This window comes from Pistacia vera, unplaced genomic scaffold (assembly GCF_008641045.1).
Source record: "Pistacia vera cultivar Batoury unplaced genomic scaffold, PisVer_v2 Contig102, whole genome shotgun sequence".
In the NCBI taxonomy this organism is placed as follows: domain Eukaryota; kingdom Viridiplantae; phylum Streptophyta; class Magnoliopsida; order Sapindales; family Anacardiaceae; genus Pistacia; species Pistacia vera.
In genome coordinates, this window is record NW_022195050.1 from 640,821 (window position 1) to 663,577 (window position 22,757).

At 37.5% G+C, this 22,757-nt stretch overlaps 1 protein-coding gene across 1 annotated transcript; it reads right to left on the minus strand.

Moving 5' to 3' along the window:
* Nucleotides 1-10,124: 10,124 nt before the first annotated feature.
* LOC116121569 (probable LRR receptor-like serine/threonine-protein kinase At1g56130) lies at nt 10,125-18,458 on the minus strand. Its single transcript, XM_031407547.1, has 21 exons — nt 18,253-18,458; nt 18,082-18,153; nt 17,919-17,990; nt 17,739-17,810; nt 17,579-17,650; nt 17,415-17,486; nt 17,258-17,332; nt 17,063-17,134; nt 16,915-16,989; nt 16,756-16,827; nt 16,594-16,665; nt 16,436-16,501; nt 15,592-15,657; nt 15,459-15,503; nt 15,269-15,333; nt 14,803-15,158; nt 13,225-13,480; nt 11,207-11,317; nt 10,968-11,120; nt 10,558-10,676; nt 10,125-10,349 (listed from the first exon to the last, which is right to left on the minus strand). Exons 1-21 carry the CDS (start codon nt 18,456-18,458, stop codon nt 10,125-10,127), a joined length of 2,394 nt encoding a protein of 797 aa, XP_031263407.1.
* Between the last annotated feature and the right edge of the window lie 4,299 nt (nt 18,459-22,757).

Below are 22,757 nucleotides of genomic sequence, written 5' to 3' on the forward strand. Positions count from 1 at the left end.
GATTTATTTACTACTACAATGGCAGATGTTCGACGTCATCAATCCAAAGTCAGTCAATCACACCGACGGTGCCCAAGGGACATTAAACAATTCAGTCAATCAGTCATACCAACGTACACTTGGAACACTATGTTTACTCTTAGTCAGTCAACGAGCTTACAACATCAACAAAATATCAAATTATATAAAAGCCTTATAAGGGTAATTCAAGTACATGACTATGGACATACAACACTCGGAATATAAGTCTAGGTAAACAAAAAAGAAATACATTAAGGAGCAGCATGCTCTGGATCCTCATCCTAAGTAGAATGCCCTACTGTCGACTCGACCTCCTTCCCCGTACTTGTAGATGCTTCCATTGTCGACTCGTCTTAAGGACAAGGATCAGTTGACCCAGCAAGCAATCCTTCCAAGTCTCCAGCAAAGTTGTCCATTGTATCATTATGCTCGGTCTTGACTCGATCTTTATCCGCTTTACCATCCCCCCTGACCGATTTAGCTTCAATCTTCTCCCATAACTCAATGTCATTATCAGGGTTCCAATAAGAAATGTTACCTACCTTGTATTCCTTCATCAACTTGATACGAGCTTTAATCATCGCATCTGTGGTGATTGATCGACATCGTTCTCTAAGGGTGACCGACTCCTCTTCCTTCTCAACAAGCGTCTCTTCCCTCTCGACCAATGTCTTTTCCTTCTAAAGCCATTGTTTTCTTTAACTCAGCCAACTCCAGCTCAATTTGTCGTAGCTTGGCAGTGCTCTCCTTCGATAATTTCAAAGCCGAAGCCTCCCGAGTGCACAGGCCAGAGTTAGACTTGGTCAGATCCTGGATCTTCGCGTCTTGGGCAACCGTGGCCTTTTTCAGATATAGACTCCTTGTCAAAGCCTGCAAACGATCAAACACTCAAGAGTTGTATTTTCAAAAACAAAGCATTCAAAGTTGAGAATTACCTAAAATTGCTGAGCCACTGCCCATTCAACAACCACACTCATGCCATTTGGTCTAGTCAGTTATTGTCTGCGAGCAACAGGAAAGACTCGGCTAGTTTTGCATCTTGGCTACATCAAAATAGATCGAAGCCATCATCAAGAGTGTGACAGTCATCTTCTCAACATCCTCATCAATTTGGACACTCTTCGATGACCCAGCTACAGTCGAAGGTTGCATAGTAAGTGGAGTCAACTCAATTCACTCCACCTGGACATTATCCCTCGATCTCGCTGCCGACTCCCACTTTCTTGTAGCTCAGCATTAGGTGACTGCCTCGTTCTCATCGGAATGTCAACATTGATACTCTTCATCAGTCTCTCTACAAGGGCAAACTCTTTAGGAGTTAAAAGATGAAGAAACGAACGTTGGAAACAGATGTGGTTGCAGTAACGAATCAACAAAACACTCCACGTCTACTTCAGCATAGGGAAGGGTGTACCTCTCTGCACCACAACTACTTCACTCCAAAGATAACTCACCATAAGATTTGCCTCTTGTAACAACACTCTCCAGTCTCTTTGCTTTTGCGGTATGGCAAGCACTTCCCAGGTGGACACGTCCAATCCATCACCACTCTGCCTGCCCAGCCCTTGTGTTAAAAGGATTTGCAAAATAAACGGAAGATAGGCTCAGCACTCAAAGAACAAAAGACAAGTAAAAAGGTCACTCACCATCGCCTTCCGAGTGTATATGTTGCCCTACCCTCTTCTCCAAAGTTGCCCTGCCCTTTAGGAAGAAGAACTTCCATTTCCATTTTATCACTCAATCGTAGAAAGTCACTAAAATGAGTAGATCATGCCTTTGTGTGATTGCATATCTACCGTGTCTTTATCGTGCTCCTTTTAGTATAGGAGTAAAGGAACTCATGCAAGCCGAATCTCCACCCGGCTCATAGTCGAGAGACTCCAATGCTACACAATCTCCACCATTCGCCATGATCTGAGTCGACGGGATCAGAATGGTTCAATACTTCCCAGACCAAGCAGGGAATCGGTAACCTTAACCCATGTAGAAGTAAATATCATACTCCATCCACCCTAATAATCCCAACTGACTCATAGTCTCATCGTCAATCTCGCAACATATCTCCACTGAGTCGGTACATGGTACATGGTCCTTATCTTCCATTCATCCCTGATGAGCTTGTGGGATATCCAACGGTAGATTCCTCCACCCAATCACTGGGTATTCCTAAACTCCTACTCGTGAGGCTCGCCCTCGGAACTGTTGCCTAGTTCGTCATCACTGTCTTCCCCCTCTCCCTTTGCCTGTCAAGTCATCACTACTCGATCGTAATAATCGGCTCGCCATGGCTACACTTAGCTTTTTGGGAACTCCCACAAGCACATTACCCTCCTCCGATAATACCACCATAGTAGGTCTCTTGTACCTCCTCCTCCCGCCTCCATCTCACCTGGTGTCCTTACTCACTCAGAATCCGACATCGGGTATTCGAATGCTAAACATCCTTCACCATGATCAACTTGATCTGAAAACCGACTAGATACTAAATCAACCTTCACCTAGAGGGATGAAGTTATGCTTGACTGCAAAAGTTGTCGCTCAGCTCAATCAAGCACCTCGGCGAGTCAAGTGGAGATGTGAAATATGATCTTTTCTCCTCTCTCCAAATACCCAACTCCCAAAATTACCAATACTCTCCCGGCAGCCCTTCGCTCTTAAACCAAAACTCTAAGCTTTATCAAATTCCTAAACCTTCCAAAATCGCCCCAAAAAACTAGTTCTAGCCTTAGAATCTAGCCAGATCTAAAAATATTCCCCAAAACTCAGGAAACTTCATAAAGGACTGAAGAAACCAAAAAGGAAAAAAGCAATGAACCAGACTACTTGGGGAAAAAGATCCTAAAATTGCCTAAACTATCTCAAAAACGAAAGGAAATTAGAAGCAAAGAAAAGAATAAAATTTATGTAGAGGAAAAGGATTTACCGTGAACAAATTGCCAATCTTGAAAAAACTCCCGATGATGACCGAAAAGAAACATTGAGAGAAGAAGAAAACAACAGAAGGCGAAATGAACAGTCACCAAAGTTTTCCCCCTTTTATCACCCAACCTAATAGAATACACACCGATAAGCCAATTGGCTACGACTCTTCAATTTCCTGCTTAAAGGAAAGAGAATCCTAATCATACACGTCTACGATGGATTACCTCGAGAACCCCAATTTCTTGTTCCTGCTCAAAGCCCACGAAACCCTACAGTACATGCTTCCACTTTCTTGGCGCCACCCAATCGCACTTAGACAAAGCTTGACTGTCCAAGCACCTAACTCGATTCCCAATCCGAGTAGCAAAACAGTACTATCTTTTAAAATACACACCACACAAACACTCGGTCAGACTAGCCACTCTTCTATCAAGGATCACACTTCGTACCTAATCGCTTGGCTCAGTCAACCAAGCAGACGCAACTATAAGGATTGGGCCGCATCCTAGACTCGGCTCGTTCAACCGAGTGGACTCAGCTACACAAATGCAAAATACAACCGAAAAGGCCACCTCACATCTTTCACCAAGACGAGCATTCACCATTCAGTCAAAGGGAACACTTGCTCGTCTTGGTAGACCGCCTTACAGCTTGGTTAGTTCTCCCTTAGGACCAGTTACTCTTCAAGCTAATACTCTTTAGCTTAGAGGGTGTGGGGCTAACTGTGGGGTCAAAAATCACCTGGAGCCTTATTAGGCCTAGACAGCATGTTCCACCACACAGCCCAAACTATGATCCAATTTCGATTGGGCCACATTAGAACCATGATGTGGCCCAGATGTGACCCCAAGCCTAACCTCCTCCAAGTGGGCGACAGCAGTAGCCCACCTAAGGCTATGCCTTCCAAACCAAGGTAGTAGGACCTTCCTGTTTGGTTATATCCACACCCAAGATTCTATATCTTAGGAATTAGGACTCCTATTACTAAAGTCAAGTGAATCAGGATCTTTCCTATTCACTGCCCTCTTCCCTTATAGTTCAGAGTCCTATCAAGATACGAAAATCCTACAACTATATTAAATAGGAGTCACTCCTCTGTTTAGGCATTAGCCTCACATTGCCTACTAACTCCCAAGCCTTTTATTCCTAAGAGATTATAGTACTATGACGTGGTTTTAGTCTCTGACTTAACCTCTATACCCTTCCTTCCCTACCCCTACTAATTGTCTCACTCAGCCTTACTGATTGAGCGTGAAGTATCTATAACAGACACCACACTGGTGTTCAAGTAAGCTCCATGCTTGTTTGCTTGTTTGTAGATACAACAGATTGCCAGTGGCTCAACCTTACGGAACCTAACCTTATTTTTGCAACCTGGATTTGCATCTATAATGACATATTCCCCCCGAGGTTATTTTTCATTTATCTAGATTCTCACCCTTAAAGTAACACAGTTTCCTTTATTTTACCATGGAGAGGCTAAATTGTCATTCTACTATTTTTAATTTTTTGCAAAACTTCTCTCTCAACTTTGGTCTCAGCCGCCACCCTCTCGCAATCCTTATGCCATCTTCAGCATCAATCGTAGCTCCCTTGCTCCAGTTCCCTGTTGGCCATCCTCCGTGATCATTCCGTATGTTCACGTCACAACTAGCATTCTTCTTCGCACTGCAACCAGCTCCCAGCAGGAAGGCCACGCATGCTATTGGAGAGTGCGCATTTGGGCGAAAGGCTAAGGGGGATTTTGTTTGGGCATTTAATAAATATTGGTGGGCATAGTGGTTTGGGGGAAAAGTTGTGATGGTGGTTGAAAAAACCAATTACAATTCAAAATCACATCAATCAATCAAACAATCACACACTTCAAAATCATCAACACCAACACCAACACCAACTAACAAAACCAATTAATGACAAATCACCTCCATTTTACCAAGTCGACAAAATCACAAACCTTAGTGGGTAGTGGCCGACAACGGTGAGCTACCGTGGTTAAGGATGATTGGGTGTTTTGTGGGGATTGGCCAGTGAACACACAATGGTCTCAGAATGTTTTTGACGACAAAATCAGCTGGAAAAGGAAATGTTCATACAACAAAAAGGGGAGGGCGGTGTGGCACCGACTGACACAGTGTTCAAACTTGAGAAGGTTGGGAGTTTTTGTTGAGGGCTCAAGGGCTTGAAAATGGTGGGGTCAGGGTTACCAATGGTACCGAATCGCTATTTGGCAGTCACGTGATGAGGGATGTGAAGAAAACGGTAGAATTCGTTTATATTTTGGTAAAATGGGCGAGGAGGTGCATCAATGTTGGGAAAGGATCCTATCTGATTGGTGAGAAAAACCATTTTGGAGGCAACCAAAGGTCAACAGTAGTGAAGAAGAGCGACTTTGGTAATAGCAAAGGAGGGGAGACAAAGAATAAGAAGATGAGGGCAATTTAGTAATAGCACCCTCTACATCTATGTCGAAACCCAACAGTCCCTACCAGTGTTATTTTAAGGTAAGAATCTAGAATATGTAAACCGTGGTATCAACTTGTAACACCCCTTGGGTACATAGCTTTACTTATGCCCTTATACCCTTAGTTAATTTTATTATAGTTATCTTAACAAGTATGAAGAAATCCTTAAATTGTCATTAGGGGTAAAATGGTCTTTTCACTCATAATAGTTAAACATGTGAAGTGTGAAAAGAGATAGAATTTCATGGAAATGCAATAAAAATGAGCGCATTATGGTAATTGATTAAGGGACATAGATGGAATTCATAGAAAGTGCAAGGGTAAATGGGAACTATAATTATTATGTTATATCAAGTGGAAGAATGAAACCCTAGCCATTCTTCCTCCCTTTCACCCACCTTCATCCTCAATTCTCTCAATTTCTTGAATTCTTTTTCAAGGGAATTCATAGATTTTGGGTTATTTTAGTGGAATTTCAATCTCACATCCTAAGGTAAGATCCTTTCACTAAGAAGTGAGTTTTATTTTAAAGTGTTGAATTCTTATGATTTGTGTTTATAGGATTTAAGAGAAAGAGAGTTGATCAAAGACTACTAAAGTGTTGGATTGCTCACATCTAAGGTAAGTAAATCCACCCCTAGTTATGATGGAGTATAATTGTGAAGAATTTCTTTTATGCATGTGTGTGTTTATATTGAAGAATTTTGATGAATGGATGTTGAATGATGGTTAGATTTACCATGAGAAGTAGTGTTTGTGATGTTTGATGAGAGTTTGGATGAATATGGAAGAATTGAGTAGAATTTATGGAGTGGTGTATCCTGGACAGGTTTGATGTTATTCTTGGTGGGTTTTGTTCCAAATTTTGATGGCTTAGAAGAGAGGTAGAAGTGTAGCCAATTAGAGTTGATGTGTGCATAGTGTTGATGAAATGTCAAAGAGAATGCATACATGATTATGGTTACTTGATCTTGAGATGAGTTTGTAGATGTAGAGAATGACAGGTTTACACTTCATATGCTTATTGCATCCTACCTGTGCATTTAGAAATAATATAAGCATGAGCCACTACTATGCATACATACTCATAAGAGCATTAAAGAGCATTAAAGAATATTAAGAACAAGAGAGAGAGAAATAATTTCTATAATTCAAATCTGAAATTTTAGTTAAAGTGTAAAGATAAAAATATAAAAAAAGGAAAGTTGTTGCGATGGGAACCCGTGAGTGACATAGCCCCGCATGCACGACCGCCTTTATGAGCGGCCTCAGAATTCATAAAGAAGAATTGTACAGTCCGTTCGAATGCATGTTGGATGAAACTGTACCACCAGAATTAGGATACACTTACACGGCCAGTTCCAATCATGCATCCAACCGAGTCCATGACAAGAAAGAATAGAAAGAAAACCAAAAATAGAAAAAGAAAATACAGAAACAAACAACAAAACAATAAAAAATAAAAAGAAAATGCAACATTCTAGTGCATTTGTCATTTGCATCATACCTTGCATGATACCATGCCTTTAGCATGGTAGTGAGAAATTAAAATAGAAAAGAATCGAAAAGGAATACAGAAAGAACAAAGAAGAATAGAAAAGTGTGATGTAAGAAAGAATTCACATTTAAGCAACGGAGAGAGAAGGGTAGCATAACGATTTACTTACTGAGCAATTAGTGATCACCGTTGTTTTTAATGTTTTTTGCAGTATAGGTGAGACACGTCCCATGAGAACGAAGTGAAGGATTTAGCGACACTGTGAAGTTACTATTTTGAGACCTTATTATATTTTAAAGATTTGTACTAAAGAAAATTAGATATGCGCCCATTATTTTTATACTCATCTACATATAATTTTCCTTATATTATGTTAGTGATTTTTACTGTTATTTCTACGAGTATACTAGCTAGAGAAAATATACACACTTGTCCATTTCGCTAAACCTCGTGGGACCATGTCGTTTACTCTTTTAAACCCCATTCTCACCGTCACATTGAGGTCCCTTGACGTCTACATTGTAATCTTTCTCGTTTCATTCTCCTTAGATAGTTCATCTCTTTCCTGTTCTTTTTGTCTTTCTGCATCAAACCATCGTCTCATGTACCTAACCCAAATATCCATTGCCATGGCCCATGTCCACTTCTTCTATTTTCGAATTTCTAGTCTCAATAATGGCGATCTATAGGATTACTAAGATACGTTTACCTTTTTAATTGAAACGGGAGTGATGAGGATTTCGTTCTTTATTTCTTTGTGTTACGTATTGAACTCCAGTAGGAATGAGAATCTCATGCAGTGCCTCTAAAAGCATCAGTAAATGATTCCTTAAAATTACTTTTTTTACCCTATTATTGAATTTAATATTTGTATTTTTCTTCTTCTAAAAAAAAAAATTGTTTCCATGTTTTATTTTATAATTTAACACTCTTATTATAAATTTCATAAATGCGGACTTTTTTATCCACAATGTCATTCTGTTGACCGTCTTGCTATCTTTGCCCGACATTAACAACCTTTGATTGTCAGTGACCCGTGTTGACCACCATTGGTAACCCCCAAATTTGGATTTTTTGAGTTAGATGATTTATTGTTAAAGTAAGAATAAAAAAATAAGAAATTAAAATCTCTAATATTAAATCAGTATAATTAATGTATATATAGAAGTATTTCTTGTCTAAATATTAAGCTTTACCATTTGTTCTACATTTATACATTTTTACTAGTCTACTATTCGCTTTCTTCTATTTTTCCTTTTCTTTTTCAATAGAATTCCCCACCAGGTACATGCATATCATTATACCGCCAATACAATAGGAATCTTAATATAGCTTCAGAATTTTCATCCCAGTGAAATGATAAGGAAGTGTAAACGTCAAGATTTTGATATAAAAGAATTGCTGAACCCTCAGCAAAATGCTCATGGTACTTGTGTGAATGTAGATTTAATTAATAGGGGTCAAAGAAAATAATGAGTTCAAGGATGACACTTAATATAACATAAATTAAAAAGTTTTGTGGGTAATCCCCGCTGCCTGCACTTAGCATATGTTACCAGTTCGGCATACCTAGAGATTCAGATTCTTTTTCCTGGTTCATAAAGTTTCTCTTCTCGTGTTTCAGCGTTAACCATGGATCCATCTCGTCCACTGGTGGCGATCACTTCTCACCTCAGCCTCATACGAGCTACCCCATCAAACCTCTTACTCTACCGAGGAAACCAGGACACCGTGGCTATCTAGAGCCACGCATTGACCTCCGCAACGTTCAAGTCGAAAACCATGACTTGGATATGGTTAAGATTGGTTTGTGCTTGGATGCTTAACCTTGTCAAAATGGTCAGCATCATGACACAACAAAGATAATCTGACATGATAGAATGATGTCTGAACCCCTTATTCAACAATGAATGGAGCCAACTACTGTAGCGTTCTGATTGTTACTTATAAACTACTATCAGGCACACTCAAAATAAAAGAATATTAAACAAGCTTCAATTACTCACAATTCTAACAAGTAAAAGATTTTTTTTTTTTTTTTATCCTACTCCTCTCCAAGTTCATGGAGTGCCTTGTCTCCATTCCCGGAAGCTCTAGTGCCCCGGTGTTTGTTGTGAAGAAGGCATAAGGCTAGTAGATCGTGCTTTAGTATGCTCATTGTCACCACAAATTTGGTCCACATCATCAAATTTCCAGTCTCCTCACGTAATCCGGGCTTTGAACTTATGGCTCACTTCATGTCCTCACACAGCATTGCAACCACACTTGACATCGATGGCCTCTAGCGAGGCAATGTCTGAGTAACACAGAAGAGCTACTCCTATCAGGCGTTTCACTTCCTTCCTCGCTGTATTGTGAATTTGGAGTCTACTATTCTAGTTCGCGATTGGTTCTCAGTAGGTACCCAAGCCTGAGAAGCAAAAAGTTTATTGAATCATTATACAGACAGAATTGCATGAAGAAGACATGCATGCATATCAATCCTACACTAGGTTTGTCTATTGCATCTTTAGTTCCTCAACGCATTAAATAACGTTCATCTTCAGGATAAAAATTAAGGCTAGAAACCATTTAAAGAGATCCATAAAGAAGAGATTGATATGAATTAGAGACGAATGCTGTTCATATCCCATTCAGAAATACATCTTCTCTTCGTCCAGCTTGAATCTGAGTTTGGGCCGTCCAACTAACAACCTCTAGAGCCCACGCCAAAGAAAATGACATCAGTCTTCCTTGTCAGATGTCCACGCCATGGCATACTCCCGGCAAGATATCCCACTATATCAACATTAAGAGACAACTTATTCATTTTAGTATCCCTTATGTAAAACATTAGATTCAATAATTATCGAGGGTAAACATTCTGAATCCTGAGAAGTCTTACCTTAGCCCGCGCACATTTCGGGTGCCTTATGTGTGTCTCTTCTTATCATCATAAGTTTGCCAACCAAAAATCTGATATTTTAGGACGAGTACCATCAGCCGAGATATTACTGGCCTTCACATCTCTGGTATGATCCGAACCTTGACTTCCTCATGAAGATAGCATAAACCTCTTGCTACTACTCCAAACAATATCATAACGGCTCGGCCAGTCAACATTCAGCTCTCCTTTCCTGCTTAACAAAAACCATCTTAAAATTTGAACTATGATTTTCCATGCCAAACACACCGGGAACCTTAAGTGAAAGAAAAACAATAGTTGAATAAAACGATCATTCTCATACTCCAATATTTCGTAATGCTTGATCAAGACTGTTGTTTTCTAGATATTCATAAATAAGGATCCGTTGTGCACCCTCATAACAGCATCCATACAGTTTTACTAGGTTCCGATGCTGCACGGCAGATATAGTAGCAATTTCTGCAACAAACTCACTCTTCCCCTGGTGGGATGCTACAGATAATTGCTTCACAGCAATTACTCTTCCATCATTGAGTTTTCCCTGAGTAAAAAGTTCAAGTTGAATTGGTGAGAAAAGATAATGTTTCAAGTTGAATCTAAGAAAAAGAATGATGATGCAATTTGGGTTTGATTATGGCTGGCTATGACGGTAAATATGTAAAAGCAGGGCCACTAAATCAAATAGTCAATCTTAAGGCACAGAAATGTTGTCAGCAATTGTCTAAGATCAATTGGAACAATGACTTCACCTTATAAACGGGTCCAAATCCTCCCTCTCCAAGCTTATTTGTAGGACTGAAGTCATCAGTAGCAGTCCTTAGATCAGCATAACTGAAAGTGTATGGTTTCACATCCATCCCAAAAAGCTCTGAAAATTCAACAACAAACATAGTTTACCATTATGAACCTTCTCATCTAATCAAATAAACATAATACTACACATATAATATTTTTATACAATATTTCTCATACAACATGAGGTGGCAAAAGATGATTTAATTGATTTTAAATTAAAAATAAACTTTTACTGAATTATCTTTTGCCACAGCATGATGTATAAGAAATTTTATATGTGCAGTATATTCATCAACTAATTAACTTACTAAAACACTGCCTCTGCTTTACTGTGCAAAAGCATTAGTAAAATCTTTTGCTTTACCTTCATCATCAGTCTGCAACCTTTTTCTTCTTATGACAGTGAAGAAAACTGCAAGAACTAACAGAAATACAACCCCGACGCCAACAACAATCCCAACAATTAGGCCTGTTCTGTTCTTCTCAATGGTTGGGGCTCTTACAGTAGGGGGGAAATCTGTATCAAAACTTAGTAGTTAACTCAATATCAAAACCATAAGGAAACCAACCAAACAGATAAAGGAAATTTGCTATATATTTTACCTGAGGTTGTGCTGATGGCCGAAATCAAAGGTCCATATGAACCTTGGCTAGGAACACAACAAGTCCCTTTACCAGCCCAAAAGAAATGGATTTCCAAGTNCATGGAACGTCAAGAAGTGGAAGGATTTAGCGACACTGTGAAGTTACTATTTTGAGACCTTATTATATTATGTAAAGATTTGTATATAAAGAAAAATTAGATATGGGCCCATTATTTTATACTCATCTACATATATATTTTCTTATATATATTTAGTGAGTTTTACTGTTATTTTACGAGTATACTAGCTAGAGAGAAAATATTACACAACTTGTCATTTCGCTAAACCTCGGGTGGGACCATGTCGTTTACTCTTAAATTAATCACCCACATTGATGTGTCTTACATCACAGAATTCTTTTTCTTCGTTTCATTCTTTATTAATTCGTTTCTGCATCAAACCATTCTCATGATAAACAAAATACTGCCATGCATGTCACACGATATTCTGAATTTCTAGTCTCAAATTAAATGGCATTCCATTAGGGATTACTATAGATACGTTTACCTTTTTAAATTGAAAGGGAGTGGAATTGAGATTCTTAATTTCTTTGTTTACGTATTGAAATCCAGTAAGGAATGAGAATCTCATGCAGTGCTCTAAAAGCATTAGTAAATGATTCCTTAAAATTACTTTTTTACCCTATTTTGAATTTTAATTTTGTATTTTTTCTTTTAAAAAAAAAAAATTGTTTCAATGTTATTTATTTTATAATTTAACTCTTATTAATATAAATATTCATAAATGCGGACATTTTTTTATCAACAAATGATCATTGTTGACCGTCTTGACTATCTTTGACCGACATTAACAACCTTTGATTGGTCAGTGACCCGTGTTGACCACCATTGAGTAACCCACAAATTTTGATTTTTTGAGTTAGAATATTTATTGTTAAAGTAAGAAAAAAAAATAAAGAAATTAAAAATATAATATTAAATTTTTATAATTAATGTATATATAGAATTAGTTTTTTATTTGCAAATATAATCATAGTTTTTAAATTAAATAGAATATTTTAATATTGAAGGTATTTTTGTCTAAATATTAAACATTTCATTTCATTCTTTTAATATAAGTAAACAATATAACCATAATCTATTCCATTATTTATTCACTATTCGAATCACTTTCGTTTTCCATTTTCCTTTCTCTTTCAATAGAATTCCAACAGGTAAACATGGCATATATATCATACCGCAATAACAATAGGAATCTTAATATAGCTTAAGAATTTCATCCCAGTGAAAATATAGATAAAGGAAGTGTAAACGTCAAGATTTTGATAAAAAGAATGCTGAACCATCAAGCAGAAAATGCTTCATGGTACTTGGTGATGAATGTAAGATTTTAATTAAGAGGGGGTCAAAGAAAATAATGAAGTTCAAAGGATGACACTTATATATGTATACATAAATTTTAAAAAGTTTTGTGGGTAGATCCACCGCTGCACTTAAGCATATGTTAAGTCGAGCAGACCGATTGAGATTCAGAATTCTTTTTCCTGGTTCATAAAAGTTGTCTTCTTCTCGGTTCAGCGTTAACCATGGATACCATCATCGTCACTGTGGCGATCACTTTCTACTCAGCCACTCTACAGAGTACACCATCAAACCTCTTACTCATACAGAGGAAACCAGGACAACATGGCTAATCAAAGCTCACGAATTGACCTCCGGCAAAGTTCAAGTCGAAAACCAATGACATTAGGATATGGTTAAGATTGGTTTTGTGCTTGAGATGCATTAACCTTTTCAAAATTTTCAGCATCATGAACAACAAAGAGAATCAATGACATGATGAAGATGAATGTCTGAACCCTCATTATTCAACAATGAATGGAGCCAACTACTGTAGCGTTCTGATTGTGTACTTATAAAAACTACTATAGGCACACTCAAAAATAAAAGAATATTAAACAAGCTTCAATTACTCACAATTCTAACAAGTAAAAGATTTTTTTTTTTTTTTATCTACCCTCTCCAATAATGTCATGGAGAAGGCCTTTAGTTCCATTCCCTGGAGAAGCTTTAGCCCCGGTGTTTGTTGAAGAAGAAGCATAATGGCTAGTAGAATCGCTTGCTTTAGTTGCATTGTCACCAGCAAATGTGGTCACATCATCAAATTTCCAGTCATTCAAGTATCCTGGCTTTGAACTTAATGGGCTCACTTCAATGTCTCCACACAGCATTGCAACCACACGTGACATCGATGGCCTTAGCGAGGGCAATGTCTGAGTACACAGAAGAGCTACTCCTATCAGGCGTTTCACTTCTTCCTCGCTGTATTGTGATAATTTGGAGTCTACTAATTCTAGGTCGCGATTGTTCTCATNAGTTGAAATCTTAATTAAGTACAAAATTGTATTTGATCGATGATGGTATCATTAATATAAGAGGGTACATTGCATTGAGCACATCCAAATTGCATTAGTTTAAAATTTACCCACATTAGTGGCTCTCCCTAGTGGCCAAGGGTCTCTGTATAACAATTAAATCAAATTTAGAGTAAACGACTATGGGCGTAAAAAATCACCCGGGGCCTTATCAAGCCCAAACAAGCATGTTCCACCACAACGGTCCAAGCTTATGATCCAATTTCGGTTAGGCCAGTATCAGAATTCATAACGTGGGCCGAGACATGTGCCCCAAATCCAACCTTCCTCTAGAATGGGCAACACCAGCAGCCCACCTAAGGTCAGACCTTCCAAACCAAGGTAAGTTGGACTCTTCCTATTTGGGTCTATCATAATTCGCCTAAGATTCCTTGTCTTAGGTAAATTAGGACTCTTGTTACTAATAAGTCAAGTGAATCAGGATCTTTCCTATTCACTAGACCTCTTCCCTTATGGATTCAAAGTCCTATCAGGATATGAAAATCCTACAAGTACTATATAAACAAAGGTCACTCCTTTGTTTAGGCATTGAGCCTCAACAACTACTACGTCATGGTTCTAGTCTCCGACTTGACCCCTGGTAACCATTCCTTCCCTTACCCTCACTAAAATGTCTCATTCAGCCTTACTGACTTGAGCATTAGAGTGCCTACAACAGACACCACACTGGTGTTCAAGTAAGCTCCACACTTGTTTGCTTTGTGTACAGGTACAGCGGATTACCAATGGACTCAACCTTACGGGATCTGACCATATTTCCGCAACCGTAGATTTTAGCATTTATAGTTTGATGCCCAACGTGGGGCCTCTGACAATCAATTTTCGCTCAAACTACTGCGCTATAAATCACGCTATGGCTGAAAACATAGACACTACCTCAGCAAACATCGCAGCTAAGGTCGAGGCTCTCTCGGCACTAAGTCACAACGTTGGAAGCCGAGAACAATAACATCCAGGTCAAGAATCAAAGCCTACGAGAGAAGGTAAATCGGTTCTATTCTCTTAACTTCCCATTCAATCAAATATCGGAGAATCGCTTCTGCATCCTGGTAAACCCCATACAACCATTAATGACCCCAAATCCTAGATCCTCGGTCTTAAACCCACAATCTTCCCAGCTCTAGTCATCCAGAACGGATGGACTAGCACCTACTNAAAACGCGCCTTCCAAGGCTCTTCCATCCTGTGGAATCTAAATTAGCTATTTCTGCAAAATGGAGGGTGACAGTGTAGTTTCCATTTTCAAGGCCTAAACCATAATATCTTAGAGATGAAGCAGAGATCCGGGCTGTCTGGAAAATCTCTGAATCTAGGGTATTTATGAATTGAGACTGAGAAAATATTTTATACTGCGGATTACTGCTCCCGGTAAAATATCCAACATTACTAACTCCCCATCTGTCTGTGTCAGGCACATAATATGTAGCTGGACCAAGAGTCTCGTTATCCCTCTCATACACAATATCATTGGAAGATTTAATTTGTGGACCGCCACTCTTCACAGCGAAGCTAGAATCTGCATATCAGTGTAGCCAAAATAGATCATTTCCTTCCCTTCTCTATTGGACTCGGTTACTTTGAATGCGTTTAACTTTCTAAACCACAAAATGGGGAAGTAATACTTACAGATTGGAGAACCTCGATTGCAAGGAAAATTGCGTTGGAGACAGTTCAGGCCATATGGCAAAACACTGAGCGAAGAAGAGAAACACACTTTTATGAGGAGATTGAGACAGAAAGAAGGAGCAGGTATACATTTCAGATTGTTATAGAGAGTTTCAAGCATTTAAATTAAACAAATAAACCAGATAATCACCTGCTGTTAGAGCTTTCTAGTGTGAAATTGTTGGCAACCAAGTTACTGCAAATTGCACCAATAAAATCTGAATGTTAGTTTCATCATAGTTTAACAAAAGAAAGGTTTCAATGAATTGAATTTAAAGACTTACAGTTGTAAATTTTCTTCCTTGATCCAAGAAGGAAAGCTGCCTAATAAATTATTATATGATACATCTCTGAAAGCATAAGGCGAGGAGAAGGTTAGCTACACTATACAACTGCTTATAAGTATGAAATTCAGGCATTGAACTAGTCACATTGATTTTTTACTATAAGCTTTCTGTTCAATAGACTTCTACTGGAAATTGGATTTCCTTAAAAACTTGTGCTGTTACTCTTAAAATTGCTGATATATTAACCAGTGGAGCATTCCATTCCGGTATGTTGTAAAACGATTGATGCTAATATGTCAAAAGTACTTACATATTGAGAAGAGTTGCGTTTTTTTCTGCAGGCAGAGTACCATTTAATTTATTGTTTCCAAGAAATCTGAGTACAAATCCAGAAATAAATGTTTCAATATGAGTACATTTTGGGAGACAAATGATTGTATGATACAACAAAGAAGAGAATATGGCAGATTACAGGTGAGTCAGCGAACTCAAATTGAAAAGCGGGCTGGGAATTTGTCCACTTATATTGTTGAAACTCAGATCCCTGAANGAGTTGAATTTAAAGACTTACAGTTGTAAATTTTCTTCGTTGATCCAAGAAGGAAAGCTGCCTAATAAATTATTATATGATGCATCTCTGAAAGCATAAGGAGAGGAGATCAGCTACCCAATACAACTGCTTATAAGTATGAAATTCAGGCATTGTACCAGTCACATTGATTTTTTACTGTAAGTTCTCTGTTCTATAGACTTTTACAGCAAACTGGATATATTAACCAGTAGAGCTTTCGATTCCAGGATGTTGTAAAACGATTGACGGAAATATGTCAAAAGTACTTACATATTTAGAAGAGTTGCGCTTTTTTCTGCAGGCAGAGTACCATTTAATTTATTGTTTCCAAGAAACCTGAGTACAAATCCAGAAATAAATGTTTCAATATGAGTACATTTTGGGAGACAAAGATTGTATGTGACAACAAAGCAGAGATGGTAGATTACAGGTGAGTCAGCGAACTCAAGTTGAAAAGCGAGCTGGGAATTTGTCCACTTATATTGTTGAAACTCAGATCCCTGAAGAAAACTTATTGAATTATCCAATTATAAGATCAAGAAGCTTGCTAACAATTTAACAATGGAGGGAAAGAAAAGGAATAAACTTACAAATGCTGCAGAGTGTGGAAGTCGCCGATATTGGATGGAATTGTATCAGAAATGTTGTTATTCCTTAGCTCTCTGAAGTACATGGAACGAACAATATTCAAGACTAATGAACCAAGATGAAGAGATCCAACAAATGATTTCTCTAAAGTGTTGCCTTACAAGGTACTTAAGGATTTCATATCCCTTATGAATGCCAAGGACAACGAGCTCCCATTGGACAAATCACTTATTCTCCTGCATTTTCAATTTTTATGAGATTTTCAGCATTGATTAGTGCAAAATTCAAACATGACAGGGGAACACTCACAACTCTGTCAGAGAAGTCAGATTGGAAAAGGATGATGGTATTGGCCCTTCAAAAGAGTTTCCTTGTAACCTCCTGCAATAATGTGTAGAACCAGAAAATTGTAAATTGATCTGTAAAACATTCAGAGTAGAATGCAGATTCAAGTGTAATGGAGAAGGAAATAAATGAAAAGAAAAAATAGTTGAGTTTTCTCACAAGACATTAAGCTTTGACCAATAAGTTCCTATAAAGTCTGGGATTTTTCCTGTAAGTTCAGTGTCTGAAGCCCACCTGAGAACAACAAAAGAACTTGTTTAAGATCTGATGCTTCTCGTTTTTTATTAACGGATTAATATAGTCGAAAAGTTCTTACACTGTAACCAGGCTTTGTAGATTGGCAAAGCTTGAAGGAATCTCACCACTCACTCCAGAACTGTCAATATATCTGTCAAGGTAAAGAATTTTCAATAATTCCATCACTATATAACAACTTTTCTCCAAATTTTGGATTGAAAACGAAAGTGTATAAGAACTTACAGTTGCTCTAATTTGGTTAAATTTCCAAGCTCAGGCGGCAGAGGACCGGAGAAATTGTTCGTTCCAATTCCACTACCAAAAGTAAAAGCATAAATGAATAACATCCCATAAGAATAATCAATTCAAAACAAGCAAAAAGAAGTAGTAAATTTTAACTTACAGTACAATTAGCTCACTAAGCAATCCAAGTTCTTTCGGAAGCTCCCCTGATAACGAATTAATGCCCAGATCCCTGACCATTTACAATAAGAACTAAGCATCAGTAAAAAGAAAGAATTAAAAATGGATTTACCATCTTTCATATCAGCTTAATTAAAACAAAATTTTCAGATCAGCCTACATGTATTGCATAGCAGTTAGATTGGCAATGGATGGAGACAGCGGACCTGTCAAGAAATTCAGTCCCAAGTTCCTGGTTTACACAAAACAGAAAATATTCATATAAAGAGTTTTGTAACAAAATTTCGAAAATTCCAATCAAGAATATATGAAATCAAACATACAGATTGGTAAGGGAAGCCAAAGTCCATAGCTCATCTGGGATCTCACCAGAAACGTCCAGTGAGTAAACTTTCCTGAAATTTAAGAAAATGTAAAAATAAGCGAACATGAATTTAAACAATGGTCGTAACTCGTAAGCAGTGTGTATTAAAGGAGGAAAGTTCGACGCTTACAATGCAGAAATGCGGCAAACAGAGTTGTTGTTGAAAGAACAGACACATTTAATAAAAGGATCGTAATCTGTGTTCTCGATGGTGATAGAGTCGTCGATGGCGGCTCCGCTGCATGGCTCTCCACTTATATTCCATTGCTGTTGATTTGCGGATATTCCCCATATTTCAAATATTGAATTCAATGCGCTAACTGTTATCCAAAACATATGTTAACGTCTCTCTGAGCAAACATATCGTTGTCTCCTTTTTGTCGGCTCTTATCTTTTGACTTTACATTGAGTATGAAATGTCGCAGTACAGTAATTTTGATACTTTTCAAAGGAAAAAAATGTAAAGTAGTTGGAATAGTTTTGTTTGTTTGACAAGAAAGACGGTTAAAAGGAAAGTGTGTCACTAGCAGATACTTACAATATTATGCATACAAACTTTATAATTTTATATAAACAGAATTTTTATTTTTAATTTGTATACAAATCCTGAGGAAATCCATTGTTTGAGCAGTTTTCAGGAGGAAAATTTAACCATATGGAACTTTACAAGAAAGAAAAAGGAAAAAAACTTAGTTAACGAAGTTTTAATTTCATTTCTATGGAAAAAGGTGATGTCCAGTGAAGATATATGGTAATATGTAGAAGTAGCTAGGAGAACAGATGTGCATGTTATTTGAAGTCCAAATGTTGATTGAAAAGCGATAGAGAATGAAACAAGTGAAGCTTACCTTCATTAGAATCTGTAGCAGCTTGAGTTTGGTTATTCTGAGCTTCACCTACATGAACAAGGCCGAAGAAGAAGCAAAATATACACAAAGCAACAGCTGAAACTGAAGTTGATGCTGATGGTTTCATCAACATGATCGATTATGATCGAATCAAATTCTATATGAACTAAAGCTTTAATTATTTCTTCAAGATTGATTTATTCAAACTTATAGAATGAAATATATGAAGCCTTGATAGCTGATCAGGAGGAGGGTAGCTGAGACAGAAAGATGACAGAATTAACAAGAGAGAGAGAGAGAGAGAGAGAGATGATAATTAATTTATATAAATATTTAACGCGGCTGAGTCTCTGACAAATAAAATCTCCAATAAATAATTATAAAAGTCGAAGAAGGCATAACATCATGCATCTGTCATCTCATGCTCATAAAAATTGAAGACTATTCCGGTAATGGCGACCCTCTCTTTATTTTATTTATACTGATTTCGTATGTGGAGGCTGAGTCTTCGTTCAGCCACCAACGATCTACCAAAGCGGCCACTGACTCACGTGCTGGCTGACTAGCTCTTGTCAATTTTGATTTTGATCTTGATCAATAGCCAAAACATAATTAATTATAAATTAAGGGGGCATTGCATTTGCATCATCACATGTATGTTGAAATTTTCAATTAATTAACCACCACATTATAATTAATTACGTCCACTAATGCTATCTTTCATCACATATTATTTTTCTTTTTTTCTTGTTACAAACTCTGTTTTAGTTTCAGAGAAGTAGAATCGGGAAGAAGAGTTACATTCACTTTCTTACTCCTTTACAACTATTTGTTTACTTAAATAATTAAACTAAACTCTATGGGTAATCATATTATGACATCATCTGGACTTCCTATTTATTATTTACAATCATCCAATATCCCACCTCAAGCTTGGTAAGGGTTGATGAAGATCAAGCATGCCAAGCTTTGCCATCAAAAAACGATGTTGTTGCTTACCAAGCCCCTTAGTCAACAAATCAGCAGGTTGCCCACTTGAGGAAATATGAGCAGTGCGAATCAGACTGCAAGCAATTTTCTCCTGAATCAGATAACAATCAATCTCCAGATGTTTAGTGCGTTCATGATACACCGAATTAGCTGCAATGTGAAGGGCAGCTTGGCTATCGCAATACAAAAGAGCTGGTGCTAGAAGTTTTATACCCAAATCGAGAAGAAGATGTTGTATCCAAGTAATTTCACAGCAGGTGGAAGCCATGGAACGATACTCAGCTTCACAAGATGATCTGGAAACAGTAGATTGTTTCTTGGTTTTCCAAGAGATTAAAGAGTCCCCAAATTTAATACAATAACCAGTTAAAGATCTTCTAGTCGTAGGACAAGCAGCCCAATCAGCATCGCAATAAGCATCGAGTGTATATTTCTTCTTGGAAGGAAAAAAAATACCAGCACCAGGACTTTGTTTGAGATACCTGAGCACTCTATAAGCAGCTTGCAGATGAGATTTCTTGGGACAATGCATATATTGACTTAAAAGTTGAACAGAATAAGAAAGATCTGGTCAAGTCATGCAAAGGTAGATAAGTTTACCTACCAATCTTTGATAAGAATAAGTATTCTCAAGAAGTGGATCTGTTGTAGTGGTACCAGCAGTCTTGTCAAGGTCATAAGAAGTTAACTTGAGATGTTGCTCATATGGTGTATCGGTAGGGCAAGACCCGATCTGACCATGTTTCCGAAAGAATGTCCAAAGCATATTTACGCTGGTTCATGACCAGACCATGCTTGGACCTACTGATTTCCATCCCAAGAAAATAACGTAATTGACCCAAATCCTTGATTTTGAACAGAGCATTGAGAAATTGCTTCACTGATTGAATTGCATAAAAGCTATTACCTGTAAGCAAAATATCATCAACATAAACCAACAAAATAACCATAGTATCTCCAGAGGTTTTGGTGAACAAGGAGTAATCATTTTTGGATTGGAGAAAACCATGCTCTAACAAGGCAGTAGTAAATTTATGATGCCATTGTTTGGACACCTGCTTCAACCCATATAAAGACTTTAACAATCAACAAACCTGATGTTTCTGTGTAGACTGATTAGCTAAGCCTGGAGGAATTTGCATATAGATTTCTTCATTTAAATCACCTTGAAGAAAAGCATTATATACATCCATTTGATAAAGTCCCCAATCATTCATGGTAGCTAAAGCTAAAATAATGCGAACAGTGGCCATTTTTCCACAGGAGAAAAACTTTCTGTGTAGTAAATGCCCTCCTGTTGAGTATATCATTTGGCTACTAAACGAGCCTTATATCTTTCTAAGCTGCCATTAGCTTTCAATTTGACTTTATAAACCCATTTACATCCAATTGCTTGCTTCCCAGGTGGTAAAGGAACTAATTCCCATGTGCCATTAGATTCTAAAGCTTGAATTGCCGTAGCCTGCCCCCAGTTTGGATCCTAAATGACTTCTTTGTATGTTGTGGGTTCAGAAAAAGTGGAAATAGCAGAAAGTAGACACTGATAGCTAGGAGAAAGATTTGTATAGGAAAGATAATTAGAGATGGGATGTTTTGTTTTGGAGGTAAGAATATAATCTTTCAGCCAAAAAGGAGGTTTAGTAATTCTAGTGGACTTACGTAACTCAGTTTGATTAGGCTGGGAAATAGAATGAAAAGAAGGCAAAGAATCAGTACCTAAAGATAAAGGAGAAACATTGGAAGGACCTCTTGTTGAGAAACCAGTGGAATTGTCTAAAATAGAGATTAGATACATAGCCTCCATAGGATTGTTACCACCAACATCATGTGAATCATTATAGAAACAGCCAGTATCAGGAAATAATTTCAAAGAATGAGAAATGAATGCAGGGTTAGCAAATGGAAAAATAGTTTCATGCAAGGTAACATCTCTACTAACAAAAATCCTTTTAGAAGACAGATCAAACACTTTATAACCCTTTTGGGATGGAGGATAGCCTAGGAAAATACATGGAATGGCTCTTGGAGAAAATTTGTCTAATTTTGGCAAAAGGTTTGCATAACATAAGCAACCAAATACTCGAAAGCGCGAAATATGTGGAGCTTTGTGGTTTAATATTTCAAAGGGTGATTTGTTGTGGAGAAGGGGAGTAGGAATTCTGTTAAGAATATATGTAGAAGCCAAGATACATTCTCCCCAAAAAATGGCAGGAACATGAGACTGCAATTTGAATGCTCTGGCTACATTAAGGATGTGTCTATGCTTTCTTTCTACAGGTCCATTTTGCTGAGGGGTATAAGGACAAGAACTTTCATGTTTGATGCCATGTAAGTTGAGAAAAGTTGTAAAATCAATGCTAAAAAATTCGGTACCATTATCTGTGTGAATTTGTTTGATGTTAACACCAAATTGGGTGCTAACCATGAAAACAAAATTTTTAAAGATATGGAATGCATCAGATTTTACAGTCATCAAATATGTCCATGTGGCACGAGAATAATCCAGCCATATGATGCCATATGATACGAGTAGGAAAAACTTGTCTGCATGTTTTAGCCAAAGGGCAAGTGTTAAAATGTGAATTGTTTTATTTAAAGATGAAAACAAACTAGAAGATTGTGGATGAATCAGGTAGTACAATCCATGGTGCTCTTTACCAATCACTATCGTCGATCCATTCCATAGGTCCTAAAATAGACAGAATTTTGTAAAAAAAAAATAACATGGACATTGTTATCTTTACAAAATTTAGAGATGGATAATAGGTTGTATTTAAACTGTGGTATGAAAAAGACC